This window comes from Engraulis encrasicolus, chromosome 7, assembly GCF_034702125.1.
Source record: "Engraulis encrasicolus isolate BLACKSEA-1 chromosome 7, IST_EnEncr_1.0, whole genome shotgun sequence".
Lineage (NCBI taxonomy): Eukaryota > Metazoa > Chordata > Actinopteri > Clupeiformes > Engraulidae > Engraulis > Engraulis encrasicolus.
Window position 1 is genome coordinate 50735138 of NC_085863.1, and position 24487 is coordinate 50759624.

General features: G+C 45.9%; 2 protein-coding genes across 3 annotated transcripts in view; both read left to right on the forward strand.

Moving 5' to 3' along the window:
• nlgn3b (neuroligin 3b) overlaps positions 1-11247 on the forward strand; it is a 30593-nt gene extending 19346 nt beyond the window's left edge. The window contains exons 5-7 of the mRNA XM_063203869.1: positions 6641-7433; positions 9947-10241; positions 10482-11247. Coding sequence (XP_063059939.1) covers positions 6641-7433; positions 9947-10241; positions 10482-11057 — 1664 coding nt within the window. The 3' untranslated portion in view covers positions 11058-11247. The remainder of the gene's footprint in view (positions 1-6640; positions 7434-9946; positions 10242-10481) is intronic.
• Positions 11248-21526: 10279 nt separating this feature from the next.
• plp1b (proteolipid protein 1b) overlaps positions 21527-24487 on the forward strand; it is an 18500-nt gene continuing 15539 nt past the window's right edge. Inside the window, exon 1 of one of the 2 annotated variants that reach the window (XM_063203876.1) lies at positions 21527-21641. In XM_063203876.1, coding sequence (XP_063059946.1) covers positions 21638-21641 — 4 coding nt within the window. In that variant the 5' untranslated portion in view covers positions 21527-21637. Of the gene's footprint in view, positions 21642-24203 lie in introns of those variants that run through there. The other variant, XM_063203875.1, reaches the window with a different exon arrangement.

Sequence of the window (24487 nt, forward strand, 5' to 3'; positions counted from 1 at the left end):
AATGACCTCACGGAGGCACAACGCACACAGGCCCATTTAATGTAGATCAGCACCGGTATTACCATGCGGACTCTGTCCACCGAGATATATCAGATCAACTGTGTGAGAGGAGATTATTAAGACCCAGACGGTGAACTTTCTTATTGCTTATATCTTTCATTCGCATATAGCGTAGCCTAGCCTACCTCTCTCGTCTCTCTCTCTCCCTCGAGCTTCGAGGTGGACCCCCTTAGATACAAGATCACTGCGAAAATGGCTGTATAATCGCACCGTTTTACCAGACGATTTCACTAAAGCATGTGCGCTGTGTTGCTCTCGGAGAATTTATCTGAGCTCCTTCATAGCATGCAGAATGCTGGCAATCTCTATCATGTGTTTAATGAAATGTGTTAAAGTGATAGTGTGCAAATGTTGTGAAAAGTGAAATAAGCTTATTTTATAGCCCTCTTTGAGTTAAATAATTGACATTTACCATTCTCCTGTACTTTCAACCGTTTTCTGAGTACGGCAGTGCAAATATTACCTCCAAGCTAGCAATTAACATTGAATCATATGAGACCAGTTGGCAGTGAGCACGTCACCCATTTTATGATGACTACATAATGAATTTTGCAGCATTAATTCAACACAGAGAGAGTTGATTTAGCACCTTCTACAGTGTATTTGGCCCCAGAGTACTCTCTAAGTGTTGAATTAACACTGCATATTTTACTGTGTAGTTATTTCAAATTTTATGAGAAGCAGATGTTATTGATCTGACAGAAGAAAAAAACATGTCAAGTTTTCTGCTGAGATTTTAATTGCTTCTCTTTGGATGTGATGTGAATGTAGATAAGTGTGCAGTAGATGAATGTATAGAGTAAATGCATTGGTGTGCCATTCACTACAGTAGTTTTACATAAGCTGTGTAATGTTTTCTGTTAATAGCTTTGTTATTATCCATATTCATCATTGTCACCCATTTCATGATGACTAGTTGTTTCGAAAGATATGAAATGGAGATGTTATTGATCTGACAGAAAAACATGTCAAGTTTTCTGCTGAGATTTGAGAGTTGTTGGTTCTTGCCAGACGAGATGCGATGCAGTAACGAATGTTTTCTTCATAAGATCCTTATAATCTAGGACGAGTTACAGCTCCGTGATGTACCCCAGGCACACTTTGAGTTGCCTTCCTGCTGACAGGGAGGGATATAATTACTTACAGTTTCCTTTTGCTGACATTTTATGAATTTTTACTGCTCCCTACGAGGTGGACATTACTTTCATGGGGAATGTCCCCCTCAGACTGTTCTAGCTACAAGGAGGAAGCCTACCTATTTTGCTGATAGACCATCTTTTATAATTGATTTCGACTTGTCTTTGAGAGCATTTGCCAAACAGAAAGGACACTGAAGTCCATTAACAAAGAAAGCTGCCCTTGAAAAGCCGCCCCCTTTCACTCCACTGTATTAGCCCTTGTACTTTATAATGAAGATGTGTTCTCTTTGTTGGAGGTCTTTCTTGTCCATGTGAGATATGTGTATGTCACACTGAGTGGGCACTGGGCACGCTGACAGGCATGTGACTGCTCAAGCCGCTGTACAAATCACCACTGAAGAAGCTGCTCTGTTGAGTACCTTGTAATGAAGTTCACTTTAAAGCTGTGCAACATTATGTTGGTTGTCTTAGGAGGGCACCCCCTGCGGTTCATTACAAAGCACACTTAAACCCCCCAATCTGTACCAAATAATGAGCTGTTTAGGAAAGCAAATAAACACAGCTGGACTCAACTCCACTTATGAAGCACGTTTGCCAAAATAGAAGACAGTGATGGAAAGGCAGCCGTCTACTGTAGCTAGTTTTCATATTTCATTTACAGCCTTGTACAGTATGCCAGCCAACTTGCGAGCATGTTTTTTCCCCTTCCGAGAGAACATTCATTAGCGCTGTAATGAGTCATATAACCGTTTGCGGACTTGTGAACACCATTAATTGACTAGAAAATGCTGCATAGCACGGTGTTACAGTACTTTAACTACAAACTGTCACAAGGCATTTTCATCAGTTTTACCTGTATGTGCACATGCACCTGACAAAGATGTGCCAGTGTGGAATACAGATGTGTCACTCAGCCAAGGCACGCTTGTCTGCCAACCGCCCACATTCTCCCCTCATATGACATGGGTGAATACGCTGAGTGAGTGCTTGATCCACATGTCTTCAGTGCTCATTACCAGACCCGCAAAGGGGTATGTTGTCCCGGGCCCATGGAGATAAGGGGCCCAGAATTGTGTCCCCATTACATTGTATGTAGTGGATAGGGGGCCCTTTCAGATGATTTTGTCTTGGGCCCAGCAAAAGCTGTCAGCGGCCCTGCTCATTAATATCATCTGATTCAGAGCTGGTTGGATCAAAAATTCGTGGCAGCAGGGTTTTCCAAATTTCCAAACCCTAGATTGACACTTCCACCACATTCCTGCAACTAAATCACATGCGACTTCCGTCGTTACCTGTTCTTACTGCACCTGTCTGATTATTTGCACACTAATTAGGAGAAAGCTGCTTCAGAACACAACGGCTCTAGATGAAATATTGTGGGCAGGCTTATTTTTTTGTACTCTCTAAAGCCGGAATAGACTCCTCTGTTCATGTGCCGCTCACAGGGAATAATTGTGGCTTTAATACCTTTTATTGTGCGTGGATTAGGTGTAAATATAATATGCTTTAGGAGGTGAAGGTATTACTGCGGATTTGCATATGAGCTTCCCGCTCCACGCTGAAGTGGGCCAAGTCAAGTGAACCGAGTCCGTGTGTTAGAAGCCCCAGCAATCAATGTGCTGTGGGCAGGGAAGCAGACAAATTGGAGGGGGGAAGGGGTCAGTTGTCCCAGGCCCAGAAAGGGGGGAGTTTGATGCAAATTGGGTTATTACATTGTACGCCCTATGTATTGGGTTGGGGGCCCTTTCAGATGACTTTGGTCCTGGGCCTGGCCAAAGCTGTCAGCGGGCCTGGCTGAGGGAAAAAAAACATGTACGCGCGAGTAGTTCAGCTGTAAGCCATCTTCAATTAAAGCTAATTTATGTAAAGTGATTTATCATACTAATGCTGCGCCTCTTCCTGCCAGTTAGCCACAGTCTGTTAATAGACTTTGAAGTAATATCGCGAGTCCTGTGCCTGAGGCGGCTCCAGCCTTTATGATTAGCTCGCTGCGTGGAACGTGGCAGGGCCCTCTATTTTCACATCACGCAAGCACGGGTTCCACGACTTGTTTAGATACTTATTTGTGTGTGTGTGTGTGTGTGTGTGTGTGTGTGTGTGTGTGTGTGTGTGTGTGTGTGTGTGTGTGTGTGTGTGTGTGTGTGTGTGTGTGTGTGTGTGTGTCACAGAGAAGGTATAAGCGTACATTTTGTGCGTGTGTGTGCGTGTGTGTGTGTGCGTGCGTGCGTGTGTGTGCGTGCGTGCGTGCGCGTGTGTGCGTGCGTGCGTGCGTGCGTGTGTGTGCGTGCGTGCGTGTGCGCGTGTGTGTGAGCGTGTGTGTGCGCGTGTGTGTGCACGCACGCGCGTGTGTGTGCCTGTCTGTGAGAGAGAGCAAGAGAGAGCAAGTGTGCTTCTTTGATCTCCGCCTATCCTTTGATCTCGATCTGCTATTGAAATCAGTATCACTCAACACTTGTTAAATATCTTTTGTTCCAGTGTTTTATCACACCATAGCTGTTCAGTGCCCTCTGTGTACCAGTTGGCGAGTCTTTTTACTCTTTTTTTAAGTCTTCCAATCGATCCTATTGAAGTAGAACAGGATGACCCCATTCGCACAACCAGTCTTCTTTTAAAGGTGCACTGTGTTAGATTGTGGCCAGACTAGGTATTGCAACAATGTTGCAACTGTGTTGCCTATTGGTAAATTTGATCTTTTCATGAATATTTACTAAACGATAAACCAACATTTACTATATGACTAAGGTACAGTATGTTTTGCGGCCAAAAATGTCTATTTCTAGAATTTCAAAATGGCGGACCATGTAGAAGATCCCCCTTTTCATGTATGAAAAGTGCCATTTTCCCAGTCATGATGAATACTTAGAATATGATGATGGTGGTAAGTATTTGTTCAAAAGGTAACATGTGTGAATGGGAAGCATGAATGAATTCTGAAAATGAAGTGCTAAAAATATTACACAGTGCACCTTTAATGTCCCAATCGACCCTTTTGAAGTAGAACAGGATGACCCCATTCGCATACAGCTATAGAGTCTTCTTTTAAGAACCCACCAACCATCCAGCGTGTCTCCGGTGGGTTGGTGTTGGATGGTAAGAAGGGGGATTATCCTTCTTCTAGCTCCCTACCCACCACAGAACAAGCCACTCTTATCCCCTCTGACCATTTCTCCACGGAGGGGAGGATTGTCCTCCTCGCCCCTCGGAGCAGGTCTCTTTTATCCCGTCCTCCATGGGATGTCTTCTGGTAGGGGGGGTGGATTGTCCTCCTATAGTCCCCGAAACCCCAGAGGGTCAAGGCACGCTTATCCCCTCCAACCATATTTCTTGTTAAGGGGGGGGATTGTCCTCCTGTCTTACATGGAGCCACCTAACACCTACTCCTTGGGGTCAACTCTCTCTTATCTACTTTCATATCTCCATGTCTTTCTCTCCTCTTGGGTCTCTCTCTCTTATTGTGTGTCTCTCTTTCTCTCTCTCTCTCTCTCTCTCTCTCTCTCTCTCTCTCTCTCTCTTTCTCTCTCTCTCTCTCTCTCTCTCTCTCTCTCTCTCTCTCTCTCTCTAGTGTATGTGTGTGTGTGCATGAGTCTCTCTTTCTCTTTCTCTTTCTCTCCCTCTCTCACCCAGCTCTCTCATGTTCTCCTCTCCAGCCAGCTAAACCTTCTCCCTCTAGTCAACTCCCTCTCTTATTCCCCACTAACATCTCTCTCTTTCTCCATATTCCTTTCTGTGAATAAATTCATTATATCACCTTAACAATTTCACTGTATTACCTTATCAAATTTACCTGAAAGAACACACACAGGAAACAGAGATATTATTTAAAAACTGCGGCAGCTGGGGATCTTGCATTCACAGAGATGTTTACAGAGTTTTACAGTTTTTCTCGATTGCCTACACACAATTTTCGGAATCGGTCTTCGAATTCTCAAAACTCTACACACAAATCTCCAAACCTCACACACAACGGGCCAAACTCTTCACTACCTCTGAAAAATGCACGTCTTGTCTCAAAACAATGTACTCTCTTCTAAAAACCTCATTTTGTCGTCAAATGACACACACAGACAGTCACTACAATACACATTTGCAGACCCATTAAAACACTGTTGGGCACAGGGTAAAACTAATTTCTCCCATTAACTTGGGCTTTTTTTGTTCTGGATTGCATGGATACTGTGACATAAGTTGGAAAAACTTAATTCCCACAACACACAAACAGAAACAGAAAGATTTTTATGTCTTTTTCACAAAAATAACACAAAGATACTAAAGAGGGTATTTTTCTGTAGTAAAATACTGAAATATTGTTTTTAGACTCGGAGTACACAGACGTGTATATATTTTACATATTTTTACGTGTAAAAATATTTAAAAATTGCACTAATGTATTGTAAAATATTGGGTAACCACATGAAAGTTATGTCTTGTATAACATATTTTTGAGTTCAAAAACTAAACAAATGGGTTTTCTCCTTGCATCCACTCATTTTTCATCAATATGGCATGCAATGTGTGTCCTTATGGGGTGATGATTTCAGATTGTAAACCGGTATGAAGAGAGTTTGCCCATGTGATGAGGAAGTGAACATAGTTGCAGTTGATTGTAGTGTTGTGAATGACAGTGTGTTCCATGAGAAACCCAATGTTTTTCTTTATGAAAATTGAGTGTAATCCAGAGAATTGTGTGTAATGGTGTGAAAATATTGTGTTTTAAAACTGGAATTTGAGTGTTAAGTAGAAGTTGTGTTTAGTGTTCAGTGACATTGGTTAGGGGAGTTGGGAAATGGGTGAGATGTTCCGAGAATTGTGTGTGAAGTACCAGAACTTGTGTGGAGGCAATCGAGAAAAACTGTAATGCAAGCCCCAAGTCTGCTAACAATGGGGGCAAGCCTTTATTTTCTTCTAGACAAGTAAATACTAACGTCATCTTTCCTATCATGCATATGTAGAACTATATATGGTCGTTCTGTCCCTTGTTCCAACAATGGCGCCGTCGCTGATGTATAGCTTCCACGGAGAATAAACATACAAGGTCATAGTTCAGCTAAGTGGTAACTTGTCTGAGACAACCCTGGGAGAGATGTCTCCTCATGGAACAGATGTCCCATTACTCAGAGCAAGAGCTCACAGAACAGAGTTTAGACACAAACACAGAAAGCTTATATTTTCAATAATACATGCAGAGAATTTCTTAACACTTTCCTCCTCCTCTTCCCCAACCCTCTCTCTCCTCCTTCGAGTCAACTCTCTTATCCCCCTTTCATCTCTCTCTCTCTCTCTCTCTCTCTCTCTCTCTCTCTCTCTCTCTCTCTCTCTCTCTCTCTCTCTCTCTCTCTCTCTCTCTCTCTCTCTCTCTCTCTCCTTTACATCAATTCTCATCCTCTTATCCCCCTTTCATATACGTATATATACTATATACTATCTCTCCCCTCCCCCCACAGGCCTGTTCCACCGCGCCATCATCCAGAGTGGCTCTGCGCTCTCCAGCTGGGCCGTCAACTACCAGCCGGTCAAGTACACGCGGCAGCTGGCGGAGCGGGTGGGCTGCAACGTGCTGGACACCCACGACCTGGTCTCCTGTCTGCAGAAGCGCAGCTACAAGGAGCTGGTGGAGCAGGACATCCAGGCGGTGCGCTTCCACGTGGCCTTCGGGCCCGTCATCGACGGCGACCTCATCCCAGACGACCCGGAGGTGCTCATGGAGCAAGGCGAGTTCCTCAACTACGACATCATGCTGGGCGTCAACCAGGGCGAGGGGCTGCGGTTCGTGGAAACCGTCGTGGACCCGGACGACGGTGGCGTGTCCCCCTCGGATTTCGATTTCGCCGTGTCGGATTTTGTCGACGGGCTGTACGGCTACCCGGAAGGCAAGGACACGCTTCGGGAGACGATCAAGTTCATGTACACCGACTGGGCGGACCGTGACAACCCGGAGACGCGGCGCAAGACCCTGGTGGCGCTGTTCACCGACCACCAGTGGGTGGAGCCCTCGGTGGTGACGGCAGACCTGCACGCGCGCTACGGCTCGCCGACGTACTTCTACGCCTTCTACCACCACTGCCAGAGCCCCATGAAGCCGGCGTGGTCGGACGCGGCGCACGGCGACGAGATGCCCTACGTGTTCGGCGTGCCCCTCATCGGCCCCACCGAGCTCTTCCCCTGCAACTTCTCACGCAACGACATCATGCTCAGCGCCGTAGTCATGACCTACTGGACCAACTTCGCCAAGAGCGGGTAAGGGAACGCTTTACGTAATGTATACGTACGTCCATTGGAGACTTTTTTTCTTTGGAAAAAAATGGAGACAATTTTCTGTGCTAACCGCTGGTACATAGATTTATTACAATAACGTACACGCCAGTGTTTCCCAAGCTTTTCGTGCTGGGACCCCCTTTTAGACTATTTTCATGTCCCACACACACACACACACACACACACACACACACACACACACACACACACACACACACACACACACACACACACACACACACACACACACACACACACACACACGGATACACACACACACACACACACACACACACACACACACACACTACACACACACTTCTCATATTCCAAACCCCATTTTCATTTTTATCCCTGACACAATTGCTATTATTTTATTTATGGAATTTACAAGAAAAGCCATACTGATTCTTGCTAGTTTATGAAACAGTTATATTTTATTATATTATATGAAAGCATATGGGAACCACAGGCCATGGGTGCGTCTGTGGTGTAAAGCTGAAGTACTGTAGTTGTGTGCACATCCCCTGTCAAGGTGAATGACAGAGTCCTGACTGAAGAGAAGTCTACAAACTTGATATTCTTCTATTGCACGTATTCCATTAAATCCATGGCAGACATGTCTTCTTCAGATTCCTCCCCAATTTGTCTGTGGTGTTTTTGTGCATTTTCATTTGAGACATTGCATTCACACAATTCATGTACAGCAAAGACATCATATAGCTCCCTACTTCCCTACCGACATCAGTGTGTGTGATGATTCCCATTTGACATTGCAACCACATAGCACACAGTACACACAGCATGACAGCATTCGTTATTTACATTGCTAAATTGTGGTATTAAAGCTAATTTGTGTATGCAGCCCCTTGAATATAGTGTACATAGAGAAGATGGGACAATACATTCTGTCCTTTTATTCAGACAAGACAGTGGAAATATGGCAGGAAATCACTATGAGAGCTACTGGGAGTAAGGATTAGGAAGTAATCCAGGCAGGACCGGACGGGGACCAAAAACGGACCGGGTATTTTGGCATACAGTAGACCAGCCCAGACCAGCCCAGGACCTTCACACATGATTGTCCACTTTGTACTGTACATATTAAGAATGCAACAATATGTCATCTAAATTGTGGTCTGATCTCTAAGGGAAAAAAAATAAAAAAAATAAAAAATGAAATAATAGATAAATAAATATACTTTTTTTTCTACAATCATTGGCCCCTTTGAACTGTTGGCCCATGGGGTAACTGCCCCGTATGCCAGATGCCCAGTCTAGCCCTGGACCCAGGGCAGGCCAGACTCCAGCATGCATCCCTGTGCACTTGGACTAGAATGTGGTCCAGTTATGGATACCCCTGCTCTTGGACTACTAGAATGTGTCCGGGATATTTACAACAGTGAAACAGCTTCTCTTAATTACGGATGGTTTTTTTTTTTACACTGATTTATCGTAAGCCTGTTTACAGTGCTGACGAATGTCCTATTGACTTTGAATGGGCCACTCGAACTTTTGGAGGTCAAATACTGTATACAGAGGCTGAAGAAGCCGCATAGTACAACGACTGGTGTTTGTGCATCTTTCAAAAGCCTGTGCACTTACCATAATTGAATATCATACCATAATTTGAAACTCAACTATTTAGAAGCTAAGCACGTTGCTATGCAACATTTAAATACTCTATTTTTAGCAGATTCAGATCATGCAGTGGTAACAAAATATTTCAAATAACTATGAAGTTTCAGTATTAATTACAGTTGAGTGCTATTACACTACGCACAACATTGCATCCATCTCAACGGGAGTGGTCTATGCAGTTAGACTTTTACTCTACAATGAAACGCATTACAAAACTTGATGACGTGACCTGTCCCATTTAATGTTGCAATTCAGCCATGAGTCAATACTTTAAAGCAATATGTTCTCCTTTGTATGAGATGATCGCTTTTAAAGCACTGCTGCTTCAAGTTTAATGTATAATTAAATCGTTTTATGTTGCCATTTCAGTACATCCATACATGTAGTGTAGGTGCATAAGATAACATAGTATGCGGCTATATCTCTTTTATTGCTCCGTCAAAAGGTTTAGAGGTATTATTAAAACCCCATACTGATACTCAGTAAAGTAGAGCAAGATGATGATCAACTTGGAAAAAGGGAAGTCACTTGTGCTCTTAACCCCTTTTTGGTGCTCACAATGCTGGACTGTAAAGCTAATGAAATAAAGCTGGTCTACTTGAAAAAGGTAAGACCAGAGATTACTGGAGCACTCAAGTACTTTTATTTTAATGTGGTGCAACTCAGTAGAGTAGAACAAGTTCACACGTGTGTCTCTGTTGTATCTACAATAAGTATGTACACATAGGTGCACGTAACATATTAGACCATATCTTTTGCATTGGTCAGACAGTTTAGAGGTGTTATGAAACCTGACATTGATTAATAGAAAAGAATAATATGATGACTTGTGTTCACACACGGTGTGTCTGCAGTGACCCCAACAAGCCAGTGCCCCAGGACACCAAGTTCATCCACACCAAGGCCAACCGCTTCGAGGAGGTCTCCTGGTCCAAGTACAACCCCAACGACCAGCTCTACCTGCACATCGGCCTCAAGCCTCGTGTGCGCGACCACTACCGCGCCACCAAGGTGGCCTTCTGGAAGCACCTGGTGCCCCACCTGTACAACCTGAACGACATGTTCCACTACACCTCTACTACCACACGCGTGCCGCCCCTGCACACCACCCAGAACCCGCGCTCCAACCAGCGCGCCAGTGGCAGCAAGGTGTGTGTATATATGTGTGTACGTGTGTGTGTGTGTCCGTGTGTCCGTGTGTCCGTGTGTCCGTGTGTGTGTGTGTGTGTGTGTGTGTGTGTGTGTGTGTGTGTGTGTGTGTGTTCATGTGACTAATGACTGATTGTACGCATGTGCAATAATGTATAACAGGTTTTTGTGTATTTGTGTATTCATGTACACCTTAATTTCCTCCTAGATTAATAAAAGTATTCTTCACTACTCTACTAGGTGGGCCCCAACACCAAGGGGCCGTCGGCTTCCAGCGTCAGCGGTGAGGGCCGTGGTCCCCTCGTCATCGCCAACCCGCGTGACTACTCCACCGAGCTGAGCGTCACCATCGCCGTTGGGGCGTCGCTGCTGTTCCTCAACGTCTTGGCCTTCGCCGCGCTCTACTACCGGAAGGACAAGCGCAGCCGGCAGGACACGCCCCCGCAGCCCACGCCACCGCCGCGCCAGACGGCCTCCAACGACATCAGCCACGCGCCCTCCACCATCAGCGGCAACCAGGAGGGCTGCGGCCTGGGCGACCCGCTGCGCCTCACACCGGCTTCCTCGCCGCGCGACTACACGCTCACGCTGCGCCGCTCGCCCGACGACATCCCGCTCATGACGCCGACAAACTCCGTGGCCATGACGCCCAACTCCATCGCCATGACGCCCAACACGGTGGCCATGTCGCCCAACACCATCACCATGACGCCCAACTCGCTAATGGGCCACGCCAGCATGCACCCCTACAACACCTTCACCCACGGATTCAACTCCACCGGCCTGCCGCACTCGCACTCCACCACGCGGGTGTAGAGCCGGTGGCCTGTCCCATATGGCCTACCCGTCCAACTCAGCTACACAGCGCTACTGACTAAGGGTTTGGGGTTAGATTGAAGCAGCCCATTTGGACAGAACACACTGAACAAACAAGCGAGCTGTTTTCGGACCGGCCAGCTTCACGTCAGAGACGGTTCCTGTCTGCATCACATGGGTGTGTAGAGCCAGTGTCCTGTCCATATGGGTTATCAGTCCAGCTGAGCTATAAAGCGCTACTACTGCGTTAGGGCTTTAAGGGACAGGTTTGTGTTAACCGGCTGCTGGTAACTTATTCCCATGAAGCAGCCTATTTCAGCAGAACATTGGAACAATCTACTGGTTCTCTCACAAACACACTGCTTTCGGATTGACCAGGGCCATGCCAGAGCCGATTCGTGTCTAGACCATGTGGGTGTTGAGCCGTGGTCCTGTCCATATGGGCTATCCGTCAAGCTGAGCTACAATGCGCTAATGGTAGCTCTACGGGTAGCTCATTTTGACAAACCAGGCCATTTCAACAGAACGCTGGAACAACTTAACGGATCTCTCACAACCAAGTTGTTATCAGACTGACTGGGCCTATTCTAGAGTCGGTTCCTGCACTGGTTAAACACTGGGAACTAAATTACTTTTCCATGAACGTCCCACGCTTCTATGAGGCGATGACGAGTCATTGACAAGTTCCCAAGCGTTGTGATTTTTTTTGGTGTGAACACGTCAGCTGGTTCGAGATTGGGGGCAGGAGCCGGCACTGGCATAGTTCTCTGTTGGCCTGAAAACGCCCACTACAGAGGTGTCAGACCTGGCTTCGGAGAGGAAAAAAACATCCCTGTTGTTTGTGCCTCTTGCCACTGCGCCTCACACATGGGCGATTTCGCTAATTAGCTTATCCTTCTGGGTCAGGATTTACAACATGTTCTCATGAGGGTCACCCGGCAAACCAGAAAACCAGTTTGTTTTAACCAAAGTGGAGCAAGATGGTTTACGGGCCGGAAAATACGCTGACATACATGAAGTACAGACGTGCTGGTCCACAGGCGCCATATTGCTAATCTGATCGTGGCAAATAGATTACGTATTTAACGACAGCTGTCGAAAAAGCGACAGTGGGATCGATTGGTTTATTACAATGGCATCCATGCCATTATACATTTATGATATAGGCCTAACTAAGCCATCTTACTCAATGATCTTAATTATGTATTCAACTTCCTGAAATTGGGATTGACACCTCTGGTTTCTCTCTCTCTCTCTCTCTCTCTCTCTCTCTCTCTCTCTCTCTCTCTCTCTCTCTCTCTCTTTGTCTCCCTTGTGGCCAGAGATGAATGTCCCAAGTTCCAAGCAACATATTTCTCTTAAACAATTCAATGCAATTGCTTCTCCAATGCTTCAGCATACTAGATGAGCTTATTAGTGAGACCACCAGTGTGAAGATCAGAGGCAGAAGTAAAATATAGTAGAAGGCAGGGTTTTTTATTTCCTCAAGCCAGGGTTGCTCACGTCTGTTCGTGCCACCAGCCTAATGTCACATCCCAAATGACAATAGACTCATGAGCCACTGCAATGGCCAGTCTAACGCCGACCCCCTACCCCCCACCCCATTGTAATTCTCCATTGCATCAACACATCGTTCTTAGTGCCATACATTGACTGTATATTGTGCCATCTTCATTGAATTAGTGTGCCATTGCTCTCTCTTACTCGTCCTCTCACTTAGTATTCTATTGTCACGGGTGCCACATATTTTTTCTACTGATTGAAAACAACGCTACAGAGCCTACAGTATTTAACCTACTACCACCCTTTAATTCGTCACCCGCCCAGCTGGACCTCCCTGTGGCACTCACGCCATTCACCTTGCACAGTGTTAAAAGACTTTTAACATTGAAAGACCCCCGTGCTAATAGCCTCATAAACAAAATCACCTTCCAGGTATTCGTTGGATTGCTCTGCCCCCCTTGCTTTGACCGGTTTTGTCATCAGTTCATTCATCCTGTCCCAGAAGACAGACTGCTCTGTCTCAGCGACAAACTAATGGAGAGTTTGTTTTGCTTGGCAAAGTCCTTTACCCCTAGAACGGAACGTTGAAAGGATTCTTTTGGAACTGTTCTGGAACCTTCAAATGTTTACTTTGCAAGGCACAGAGCTTGTTGTTAGGTGTTTATTTTAAGAACAAACTGCACTGAAAATTAAAAAAGACGAATCACAGCCCGTTACGCTGACGAATGTAAGAAGAACCAGGTCAAACCGTGTATATATTTGTATACTGTATATCCATGGAGCCACACAAGTGTGCTAAGCTTTCTATAACCAGGAGGTGCTGATGTGCCAAATTCAGAAGTTTTTCAGTTGTCCTGCGCCCAGAACACTGCCACCTCTGAACCCTCTAAAGAGCATCACCACTTCATCTCGTCTTTGTTTCAGTCCTCCTCAAATATAAAAAGGAGTATAACGGAGAAATCAATGTGCCAACAGCATTTTCTCCTTGTCTTGTGCACGACAGCCAAAAACTGTAATATTACTACTACTACAGGGGGTTACAGTGTCGACTGTACTGCACTGCAATATATCGGTCATTGTTCTGTAATATGTGTACAGCTGAGGGTTTTTTATTTAAGAATACGTCCTCTATGGATTTCTTTCTAGGCTTGTTTTCCAGGCTTCTACATTTACTGTATGTGCTTCTTTTGGGAGAAAAGGTTTGGGTCAGACAGCTGAAACCCTGCGTGGGATTTTACAAGCATTTCAATCATTTGTGTGCATTTTTGTTCATTTTTTTTCTTGAGAAGAGTGTGAGTTACATTAGAGAAAAGAGTAGTGCAGGGGGACAGTTGAATACTCTGACTGGTAAACGGTGCAATGCTTGAAACAGATGAGAAACGGAGCCAGATTAGTTTGCTGTGAAAATGCACAATATGCCTCAGTACTACTTGTTTCTCTCTCCCTCTGTGTGTTAGCGTGAATGAGTGGTTGCTTATTTTAGGGCAGAAAAAAAAATCAGAAAGAGGATGGAGCAGAAAAAAATCTGGGAAGTCTGAGTGACTGTTTGTATTTATGGTTTTGAAATTTCTACATTTGTGTGAAATGTCTGGCTCCAGGACGAATTATGTTGTAGTAATGCTGTGTTGTATTGTCTGTTATAATACCTTCAAGATCTTTGATCTACTTTTTTCATTTCTCAAATTTATCTCGTTAGGTTAACATGCTTTCTTCTGGCGTGGAGGCAGCAAAGGTATAGGCTCCTCGTCAGATGAAAACATACTGTACGTTGCTTTGCTTGGGAAAAAAATCTTGCCCTTTTCGTATCAGATACATTTAGCCAATGCTTTTCTAGTTTCATATGAAACATAATGAATGTGCAAATATATATAAATATATATATATATATATAAATATACATATAGGGCTTCTTCAAGGGTATTTATAAGGGTGTAAAAAATAATGTATTAACTACCTGTATCAGTCAGACTTAGGTATGTGCACAGATGGCATATCTGAGGTTTCCACAAAAATGAGTCTTTATTCAATATATTGGGTTAAAAGCTGTTGAGCGATCCTCCATTTTCTAAGTTCTAAATAAATGATGGAGTCCTCAGCTACAGTGTAACCGTAGTATAGAGGCCCAACCTGCTGTACAAGGCTGTGTTTCGTTTGGAGTGTAAGATGTCGCTTTCTCTCTGTTTTCCCGCTCTCTAGTTCTCTCTCTAGCTCTCTCTCACACACACACACACACACACACACACACACACACACACACACACACACACACACACACACACACACACACACACACACACACACACACACACTCTCCCCCTCTGCCCCCTCCTGCCTCTCTTTTCTCAATCTCCCTCTCTTTCAACTCCTCTCTCACATTCTCTCACCCTGTAACTTGGAGCTTATCTCCTGATAATGAGCTGGTTTCAAAGCTGTGGGAGGTGGAATATGAATCAGCATCGGCTCCGACTGATGCCATGAATTTCAAAACAGGAACTGAAATATGTAAATTGACCTACCATAATATATCATTATATTGTAAACAACTGATTACTGTTCACACGATTGACAGTGATTGTAATAACTGATTTTATCCACACCACGAGTGACACATCTTGACAGTTGTTCATTTTAGATTACACTGTATGTCTGCTGGCAGGGTGCTCAGATATTCATACTTTGTGCCATACTGAGATGTTTCTTTAGACGATCAGCCGTCAATCAACTGAGGTAAACATGGTCATTTACTCTTTTTTATACACTGTAACATTTCTGTCCTGAACTTTACAGTAAACTGTTTGCTTACAGTATGTTTGATCTATCTGTGTCTGAGGACTGTCTTCACTGCATTTCCCAATCCTGTACCTAGCGAGAGATGAGTTCACTCCAGCGGGATTAAGTTATGAACTGTCAGAGAAAACAGCCAGGCAGACGCAAAATAATAAAGTTGCCATTTTTTTTAAAGACTCTGGGGCAATGCCTGGTTGGAGAGAAGCAGAAATGGTTGCCTACAACAAAATAATTGAGCTGATCTGAATTGGGCTGAACTGAATGGACTGTGCCATGCATGGGCAGTGCAAAAACGTCTGTACAGGAATAGAAAAAAAAATCATACTAGATCAAATTTCTGTCTCAGCTGCTCACAAGCAGTTTTTTGGCAGTTGTTTGGGGTACATGACACAGGCAAAAGTTTTTATTTCAGTCTAATAATGATACAGACCCTTTTAATGACCAAATAGGCTCTAAGGAGGGTGAAGGGCCCTTACAGCATGTGAAAGGAGCGATGCTCCAGAAAAGCCTGGCGTTACCATGACAACTGCTGCACACTTTTGCCTGAGAATTTCTTGCACATTTGTTTGGCCACATTCTCTTATTCCCTGGACAGGATCTTTTCCGTTGGATTATAAACTATGTTGTAATGTTTCATAATACACATAAATAATACATTGAGAATTACATGGAAATTCTTTAAAATACGTCATGCGTCACATTTGCAGTATATAATCCGATCAGGCTATTTTTTATGAATCACAACAAAGCTGAACCTTTCCGTTCCAGTATGTGCTGTATCTTTTTCATGGCGAATTACTTTTCAATAGGGAATAATGTTAAAGGAAAGCTCTTGAATCTGATCAGTAGATAGGTCAGGTAGACTTTTCTCTCTGGACCAGCTGGTCCTTACTGCAACACTGTGCATTCAGCACATACTGTATACTGCATACATGTGTGTGTCTGCATACGTATGTGTGTGTAAAAGCTGTCTCAGACAGGATCGGGGTCAGTGTGTTGGTCAGTGTCATGCAGTGTGCTGATATTTTTATCTGGCCGCATTGGTGGCCACTGAGCAAAAAAAGTGCAGATAAGCAAGCTGGCCAGTGAGAAAGTAAACGAGCGAGAAAGCGAGTGATAGTGCGAGCGTGAGCATGAGTGCAAATGACCGTGTGAGAGTGTGTATGCACGGTCAATAGTGCGTTTGAGTGATCGTGTGAGTGTGCAAGATTGCGTTGAGTGTGCGGGAGTGTGTGTGCGCAAGCAAGAGTGCGTAGGAGCAAGATTGCATGTGAGCCCGCGAGAGTGCGTTTGAGCGAGTGAGCAAGCACGCGTAAAAAGTGTGTATTAGTGTGAGAGTTTGTACAAAGCAGGGCCGCTGAACTCTTTGGCCGGGCTCAGGACAAAGTCCTGAATGGCCCCCTAAGTCAGTACATGGAGGCCCAATTTTGCATGCCCCCCCTCCCTGGGCCTGGGACAACTGATCACTTGCCACCCCCCTGACAGCTTCCCTGTGTGCAAGCATAAGAGTGTGTATGAGCAAGCGAGCCAGGGTGCGCATCATTGCGTTGCGGAGGGTTGCGGTGGAGCTGGGAGGGGAGGCGGGGCGAGAGGAGGCGAGGGGAGGGAGGTGGGGGCACAGATGCCCTTCAGAGGGCCGTGGCGCTGGCCGTGTTTACCCTAAACACACACTGGACCTATTGTGTGTGTGTCAGGGCTTTGCCACCCATTCAGCCACAGCTGGACTCGCCCCCTCAATGTGCCCTTGTTCCCGCCAGCCCCCACTTCATCACTGTCACACGCCGCACAGCACAGCACAGCACCGCCACGCCACCACCACCACCGCTGCTGCAGTCAGCCCTCTCTCTCTCTTTCTCTCTCCCTCCATCTACCTCTCTCTGTCTCTACCTCTCTCTTTCTCTACACCTCTGTCCACCTCTCTCTCTCTCTCCCTCCCTCCGTCTACTTCTCTCTGTCTCCACCTCTCTCTTTCTCTACACCTCTACACCTCTGTCCATCTCTCTCTCTCTATCGCTCCATCTCATTACATCTCTGTCCAGCTCTCTTTCCCAATATCTCTCTCTCTTTCTCTCTCTCTCTCTCCCTCTCTCTCTACCTCCATCTACCTCTCTCTGTCTCTACCTCTCTCTTTCTCTACACCTCTGTCCATCTCTCTCTCTCTCTATAGTTCTATCTCATTACATCTCTGTCCAGCTCTCCCTCTCTCTCTCTCTCTCTCTCTCTCCCTCTACCACTCTCTTTCTCTACACCTCTGTCCATCTCTCTCTCTCTCTCTCCCTCTCTCCCTCTATATCATTACATCTCTGTCCAGCTCTCTTTCCCAAGCTCTCTCTCTCTCTCTCTCTCTCTCTCTCTCTCTCTCTCTCTCTCTCTCTCTCTCTCTCTCTCTCTCTCTCTCTCTCTCTCTCTCTCTCTCTCTCTCTCTCTCTCTCTCCATCTAGCTATCTCTACACCTCTCTCAATCCCTACACCACTCTCTGCCTCTTCTACCTATCGCTTGTGATCACATTTCTGTCCAGTTCTTTTACCTCTCTATCTCTCTCTGCTTCTCTCTCTCACCATTTCTCTCTCTCCGCATCTTCCTCTACAGTGCTCTCCATCTCTCCATCTCATTATATCTCCTTCCAGCTTTCTATAACTCTGTCTTTTCCTCTTTCTCTCTATCTGACTCTCCACCTGTATACATTTCTCTCTCTCTCTCTCTCTCTCTCTCTCTCTCTCTCTCTCTCTCTCTCTCTCTCTCTCTCTCTCTCCACCATTCTCTCTGTCCTAATCCACTTCTCTTCTTCTCTCTTCCTGTTTTTCTCCACCTCTCTTTCCAACACTCTATCTATCTCCATATTTTCTGCCGCTCCATTTTTGCTGTCTCGTTTCCTCTGTCCAGGTCTCTCTTTCTCCAGCTTTCCAGCTCTCTCTACCCCCCCCCCCCATATCTCCCACCACCTCCATCAATATGTATTCATCTCTCTCTCTACTCCTCTCTATATCTCTCTCTCCATCTCCTGCTGGATGCCGTCCTGGAAAACGGAGAGAGAGCCAGTGACCTGCACCGTCCGCACGAGCAGACTCAGGTGATGAGGGGATGGCCATGGATAGGAAGGAGGAGGGAGGGAGGGACACTAGAGGATGGAGGGATAGAGGGTAGATAGGAGAGAGATAAGAGAGAAAGGGAGGAGGGAGAGAGGATGAGAGAGAGAGAAAGAGAGGATAGTGGAGGGGGTGGCCATGGGAGGAGGGATGGAGCGACGACAGAGGAAGGAGGAAGGGAGGGAGAGGATGGTGGTGCCGGATGGAGGGACTGGAGGAGGGAGATATAGGATAGAGTATGGAGGTGGAAGGAAGTATGGAGGATGGAGAGAGAGAGAGCAAGAGAGAGAGAGAGAGGGAGGATGGAGGAAGGGAGGATGATAAAGGGAGAGGGATCAGTTCAGTTCAGTTTACTTAATTAGTAATTAAGTAAACAAAATAGTAATTAATTACTATTGGTACCTGTAGGTAAAGAGATGGGTGTCCGTACATAAGCTACAAGACACATGGCACATGCCACATATACCATGGAATCTAAAAACATATAGGCCCTACACAAGAATAAATAATACAGGTACAGACTGACATATAACATACAACATATAGGCACACAAACAAGGGAGGAGGGGGGGGGCGTGTGAAATTGCAACAGTTGGCATACATTACCTTACTGACTTTTAAAAATATATTTTTAGGGCTTTTTTGCCTTTATTTGATAGGACAGTTGGAGATGGTGGAGAGAGATGGGGTAGGATCGGCAAATGACCCTGGACGGAATCGAACCCGGGTCGCCAGCGGAGTAACCCAGTGCCCAGTGCAGGGCCATGACCTTACTGACTTGCTTGTTTTCATAGTATGATTGCAGTACAGTAACCAGAATGCTTCATGCAGTTAGACCTATGCAGAAGATAGAGGGCAGAGGTAACAACATTATATGTTTCATGCAATTAAAGTGCAAAAAAGCGTTACAAATAAATAAACCTGCAAGTGCATTGTCAAATTGTAAGGGTAAACATAGCAATCCACAGGAAAGTGTCCCAAATATGCTTTTAGTTTATCGTAGCGTCTTACTGCAGATGGGGTTGCCGGCGGGCCTATTCACTATTTGCTGAAAATACTCAACTACATCATAACAACATTGCTATGGCAGTTTTGACAGTAAGGTTATAACATAGACTCTAATCTATTGCTTCTGCAACCAGGAACCAGATGGAGAAAGGGATGATGGAGAGAGTTAGGGAGGATACAGGAGGGAGAGAGGGTGGAGAGAGAGGGGGGGGGTGGAGAGAGGTAGGGAGGCTAGAGGAGGGAGAGATGGTGGAGAGAGGAAGGGAGGGAAGAGGAGGAAGATGAGGTGGAGAGATAGAGAATGATAGAGGAGGGGGAGAGGGTGGAGAGAGGAAGGGAGGGGATGGAGAGAGGTAAGGAGGCTAGAGGAGGGAGAGATGGTGGAGAGAGGAAGGGAGGGAGAGAGGTAGAGAGGATAGCGGAGGGAGAGAGGGTGGAGAGAGGATGGAGTGAGGTAGGGAGGGAGAGAGGGTGGAGAGAGAGAGATAGAAAGGGGTAGGGAGGATAGAGGAGAGAGAGGGGATGGAGAGAGGTAGGGAGGATGGCGGAGGGAGAGAGAGTGGAGTAAGAGAGAGAGAGGGGTAGGGAGGATAGAGGAGGGAGAAAGGGTGTGGGAAGGGAGGATAGAAGCCGGAGGAAGAGAGGACAGAAGAGGGAGGGAGGAGGGATAACAGTGACAGAGGGCTAGCATGGCCAGATCTGCAGGATTGCCCGCCCCACTGCTCACGCTGTGCAGAGCTTTCCCGGGGATTTACAATGCACAGTCTACAATACCCTCCCTCCTCGCCCACCACAGATTTTTGGTAATGAGATGATTATGAACACCTGACAGAAGACCAGAGCGGCCAGACATCTAGTTCAGTCATGCCTGAGGAACGGTCAGGGGGGGGGGGACTGGACACGGGCAGGCAGCGAGCCTTTTTGTTTCCTGCCATGGCTGACGGCTGGAGATGATCCAATGTCCTGACAATGTCCAGGGAAGCTGATGGTGGGGAGGGGGGTCAGTTGTCCTGGGCCCAGAGAGAGAGAGGGGGCTCAGAATTGGGTCCTCATTAGATTGTGTTTCTTTTTGTGGTGGCCCCTTTCAAATGACTATCCTGGGCCTGGCCAGAGCTTTCAGCGACTCTGCTGATGATGTCACCCAGGAATCGAGGATGCAGGACTGGGCCTCTGCCGCTGGTCCACTCCTCTCCTCTCCTCTCCTCTCCTCTCCTCTCCACTCCTCTCCCCTCCTCTCCTCTCCTCTCCTCTCCTCTCCCCTCCTCTCCTCTCACTTCCCTCCACACTCCTCGCCGGACGGTCCTCCGGGTCCGCGGCTGATGACTGATGATCTGATGCCTGCCCCAACACTGGCAGTCCTGTCACTACACTCTGAGAAATGAGACCACCACACTGTCGTGTCCACACACACACACCATGTGGCATACGCTTCACAGACACACAAACATACAAGCCAGCTAGCCAGCCAGCCAGCCAGCCAGCCAATGCCCTCTTGAAAACACAATGCAGAACAATATGGTTGACAATGCATAACAATACAGTTGCACATGAAAATAAATTGCATATCTCTGCAGTGCTCTGCCTGTAGCAAAATAAATAGACACTAATATTAAAAAAATGCAGAACAGATGTTCTCATTGTGTGCTGTCAACGTTCACTGAGGCAATTTCTCCCCACATGACAGTGTACAGTATCTTAGTGTCGCCTATACATGGGTTCTAAGTGTTTATCAACACGATGTTATGAGGAGGGGCAAGACACACTCAGCCAACCACGTGAGCTAATTTTTTGACCGACAGCCGTTTCCAACAATCTGTGTTTGAGTTGTGCGCAGCTAGATTCGTGCAGTCAGGTTATAAACAAAATTTAGAACCCATGTATAGTGTCAGAGTGTTTTTCCATCACAACATCAGTAACATCCCCCCCCAAAACATGTAGGGGCATGCCCTGCCCTCACAGCAGTGGGTCTGCCTGCTGAAAAGGGGCGTTGTGTCTTTAAGGTCGGTCCGGGGGGTGAGCCGAAAGGGGGTCTGTCCATTGTTTTCTGGACAAAAGCTCAAGTCAGATTCATAAAAGAGAAGTGAGAGATTAAACTTATCGCCCATATCAGAGAGCACAGACACGCCAGCCTCCGCTCAACACAACTAAACTCCACTCAAATCAACTCGGGTCACCTCCCACCTGCTACTCCACTCATGGGTAAGTCCACTTGCATGACACAACAACCGCACACCTACAGACAGACCTGGGGGGGTATTCCAAGGACATGGTTAAGTGTAGTTAACCTACAGGAAGTGGTAAACCTCATAACAGATAGCCTGTAGTAGTCCTTTAATCAAGAAAATGAGGACTCCTATTGGGTGGGTACTTCTATTGGGTGATTTACCACAAGCTCAGGGTTAACTGGATTGCTATGGAAACAGCTTCTTGGAATTCTCCCCAGCACACCAGGCATCGATAGGCAGAGATGAACCAGTATTCAAGTTTTGAATAGAGAATATAGAGTTGTTATAGTGTAGCCTATAATGGTGTCATGCTAATTTGTTAGCTAGTTTGTCCTTACTGTATTTTGTGAGAAATTGTATTTGCAGTCTCACAGTATTTGAGTTCCATATGTTTGTTACAATGTCTTGCAATGTGTTACAATGTAGCAAACATACAAATAAACAGTAGTAAACAAGTAATCAACTTGTCTTAATATAACCCACACTATCATTTACTTTTAACTGTTAGCCTGCAAGTTGCTCAACTTGCAATACATTTACTCTTGACCAATTTCATCAAACCTTCTCATGTTTTTCACTTTTGATTTGAAACGTGCTAGCAGTGCAAATACAGTTGTCAATGAAGCTTGTAAGCAGTTAACAAATGGCACGAGACATTGATTACTGTTTGCCTTTGAGAAGGTCAAGAGGTCATCTAGGGTCCCCAGACGGTCATAAATAACTCTCTCTGTTCTCATCTGTTGATCTGAATGTGTCTGTCTTTACACATGGGGCTCTCTATACGTTTATACATTCTGGAAGAGATCGTTATATGTTTGAATGCGTGGATTTTTTTTTTTAGCTTTTTGATTATCACAAGAGGTTTTTCTCAGTCGTGTAGATTTAGCAATTGCTATTTTCGAGTTGACTACTTAGACATTAGGATGGAGTGCAGTCCATGAAAAGTGTAGGCTACGAAATGCTCAATCGTTTGGGAGAAAGAGATTGTCTCGTGAGATATCGTCTTAATTATCTGGCAAGGGTGTTGACGAAAAATGAGCAAATGCCCATAATGATTTTCCAATCAATGAAAATGCTAATTTGGCAAAACACATCCATAAACCTTGAAAGTGTGTTTCCAAACGCCGCCATCCACCCAGAACCGTATTGATTTTTTAATGGACATCATCATTTTTAGTTGGCGGCCGGCAGACAAAAATGACTTTTGAGCCAGCACAAACACCACAGGTGGATTGCCAACACATTAGCATTGTGGGCATGATAAGCATTTATTTTAGCACGACCATGGACTGTTGTCAGTCATGTGCCGTCTTGAGTGGCGTATAGAGTGGTCTCTAACGTCTCCAAATTGAACATTTATTTACGGTGATGAAATGAGATGTCTGTCCTCCTGTCCTCTCTCTCTCCTTTGATGCCCCCTAATCTGACCTCATGCCAACCCACCCACTTACAAATGCATGCATTCACACACACACACACACACACACACACACACACACACACACACACACACACACACACACACACACACACACACACACACACACACACACACACACAGACTGATTACACAGCACAATGCTCTACTGTCACAAAAGGAATCACTGATAGTATGCATCTAGCATTAGCACGCTTGTACTGCTAGTCTGATTCTGATAATGGCTAATACTGTAGGCTACAGGCTGCCTATGGCGTCTGCTCATCTTGTCAGCATATCCATGCAGTATGTGTTTCAGTGTGTGCGTAAGAGCATGTTATTTAGCTGGGTCTGAATATTGCAGGTTACAAAAAGAGGGATCTCCTCTCTCTTTCTTGCTCTTTATTTATCTGATGGAGAGTTGAACAGGATGATGGATAGATCGGATATAAAGGTGTGTGTGTGTGTGTGTGTGTGTGTGTGTGTGTGTGTGTGTGTGTGTGTGTGTGTGTGTGTGTGTGTGTGTGTGTGTGTGTGTGTGTGTGTGTGTGCGTGCATGTGTGCGCGAGTGCGCCTGTGCGTGCTTGCATCTTTCTGTGTGTATTTGGGATGGCACCATGGCCTACTTTCTACTGTCCTCATTGCTTCTTTTTGTATCCACACACACACACACACGCACACACAGACACACACCCACGCACACATACACGCACACACACACACGCACACACACACACACACACACACACGCACACACAGACACACACCCACGCACACATACACGCACACACACACACGCACACCCTCCACCCTCACCATCACCAACCAACACTGCTACCACCTACTTTAAACAAAGGCATTGTGTCTCTAGGCACAAAGGGGACATCTTTTCGCAGCTCCCTTCGAACCCCTGCTCCTCCCCCTCCACCCCATCTCCCTCTACCCCCTATCATCCATCCCTCTCTTCCTTTCACCTCCTCCCCTCCCCTCCTCTCCTCTCCAACCGCGCCTGGCTCTCCTCAGAACCCCGCAGAGGGAGGGCCAAAAAAAAGATAGCACGAGAACGAGTCAGTGACTGAGTGGTCTGGTCTGCTGAGTGGCATCTCGGAGCAGAGACACTCGGCGGCAAGATCAGAGGACCTTTAGGAACCGGCTCAAGTTTGAAGAAGACGACGACGAAGAAGAAAGCGGACAGAGGGAAAGAGCGAGTGAGGGAGGGAGTGAATGAAGGGTGGTAAGAAAAGAGTAAAAGAGAGACAGAGGGGGAGGCAAGGTGTGTAGAAGAGAGGAGAGAAGAGAGGAGACAGACAGGTTTGACAGCCGTAAGACTGGTCCATTAATCCATGACCATGGTCAACTAGAGTGGACCAGCATCACACCTGGTGCCCACCTCAGCACCTGAC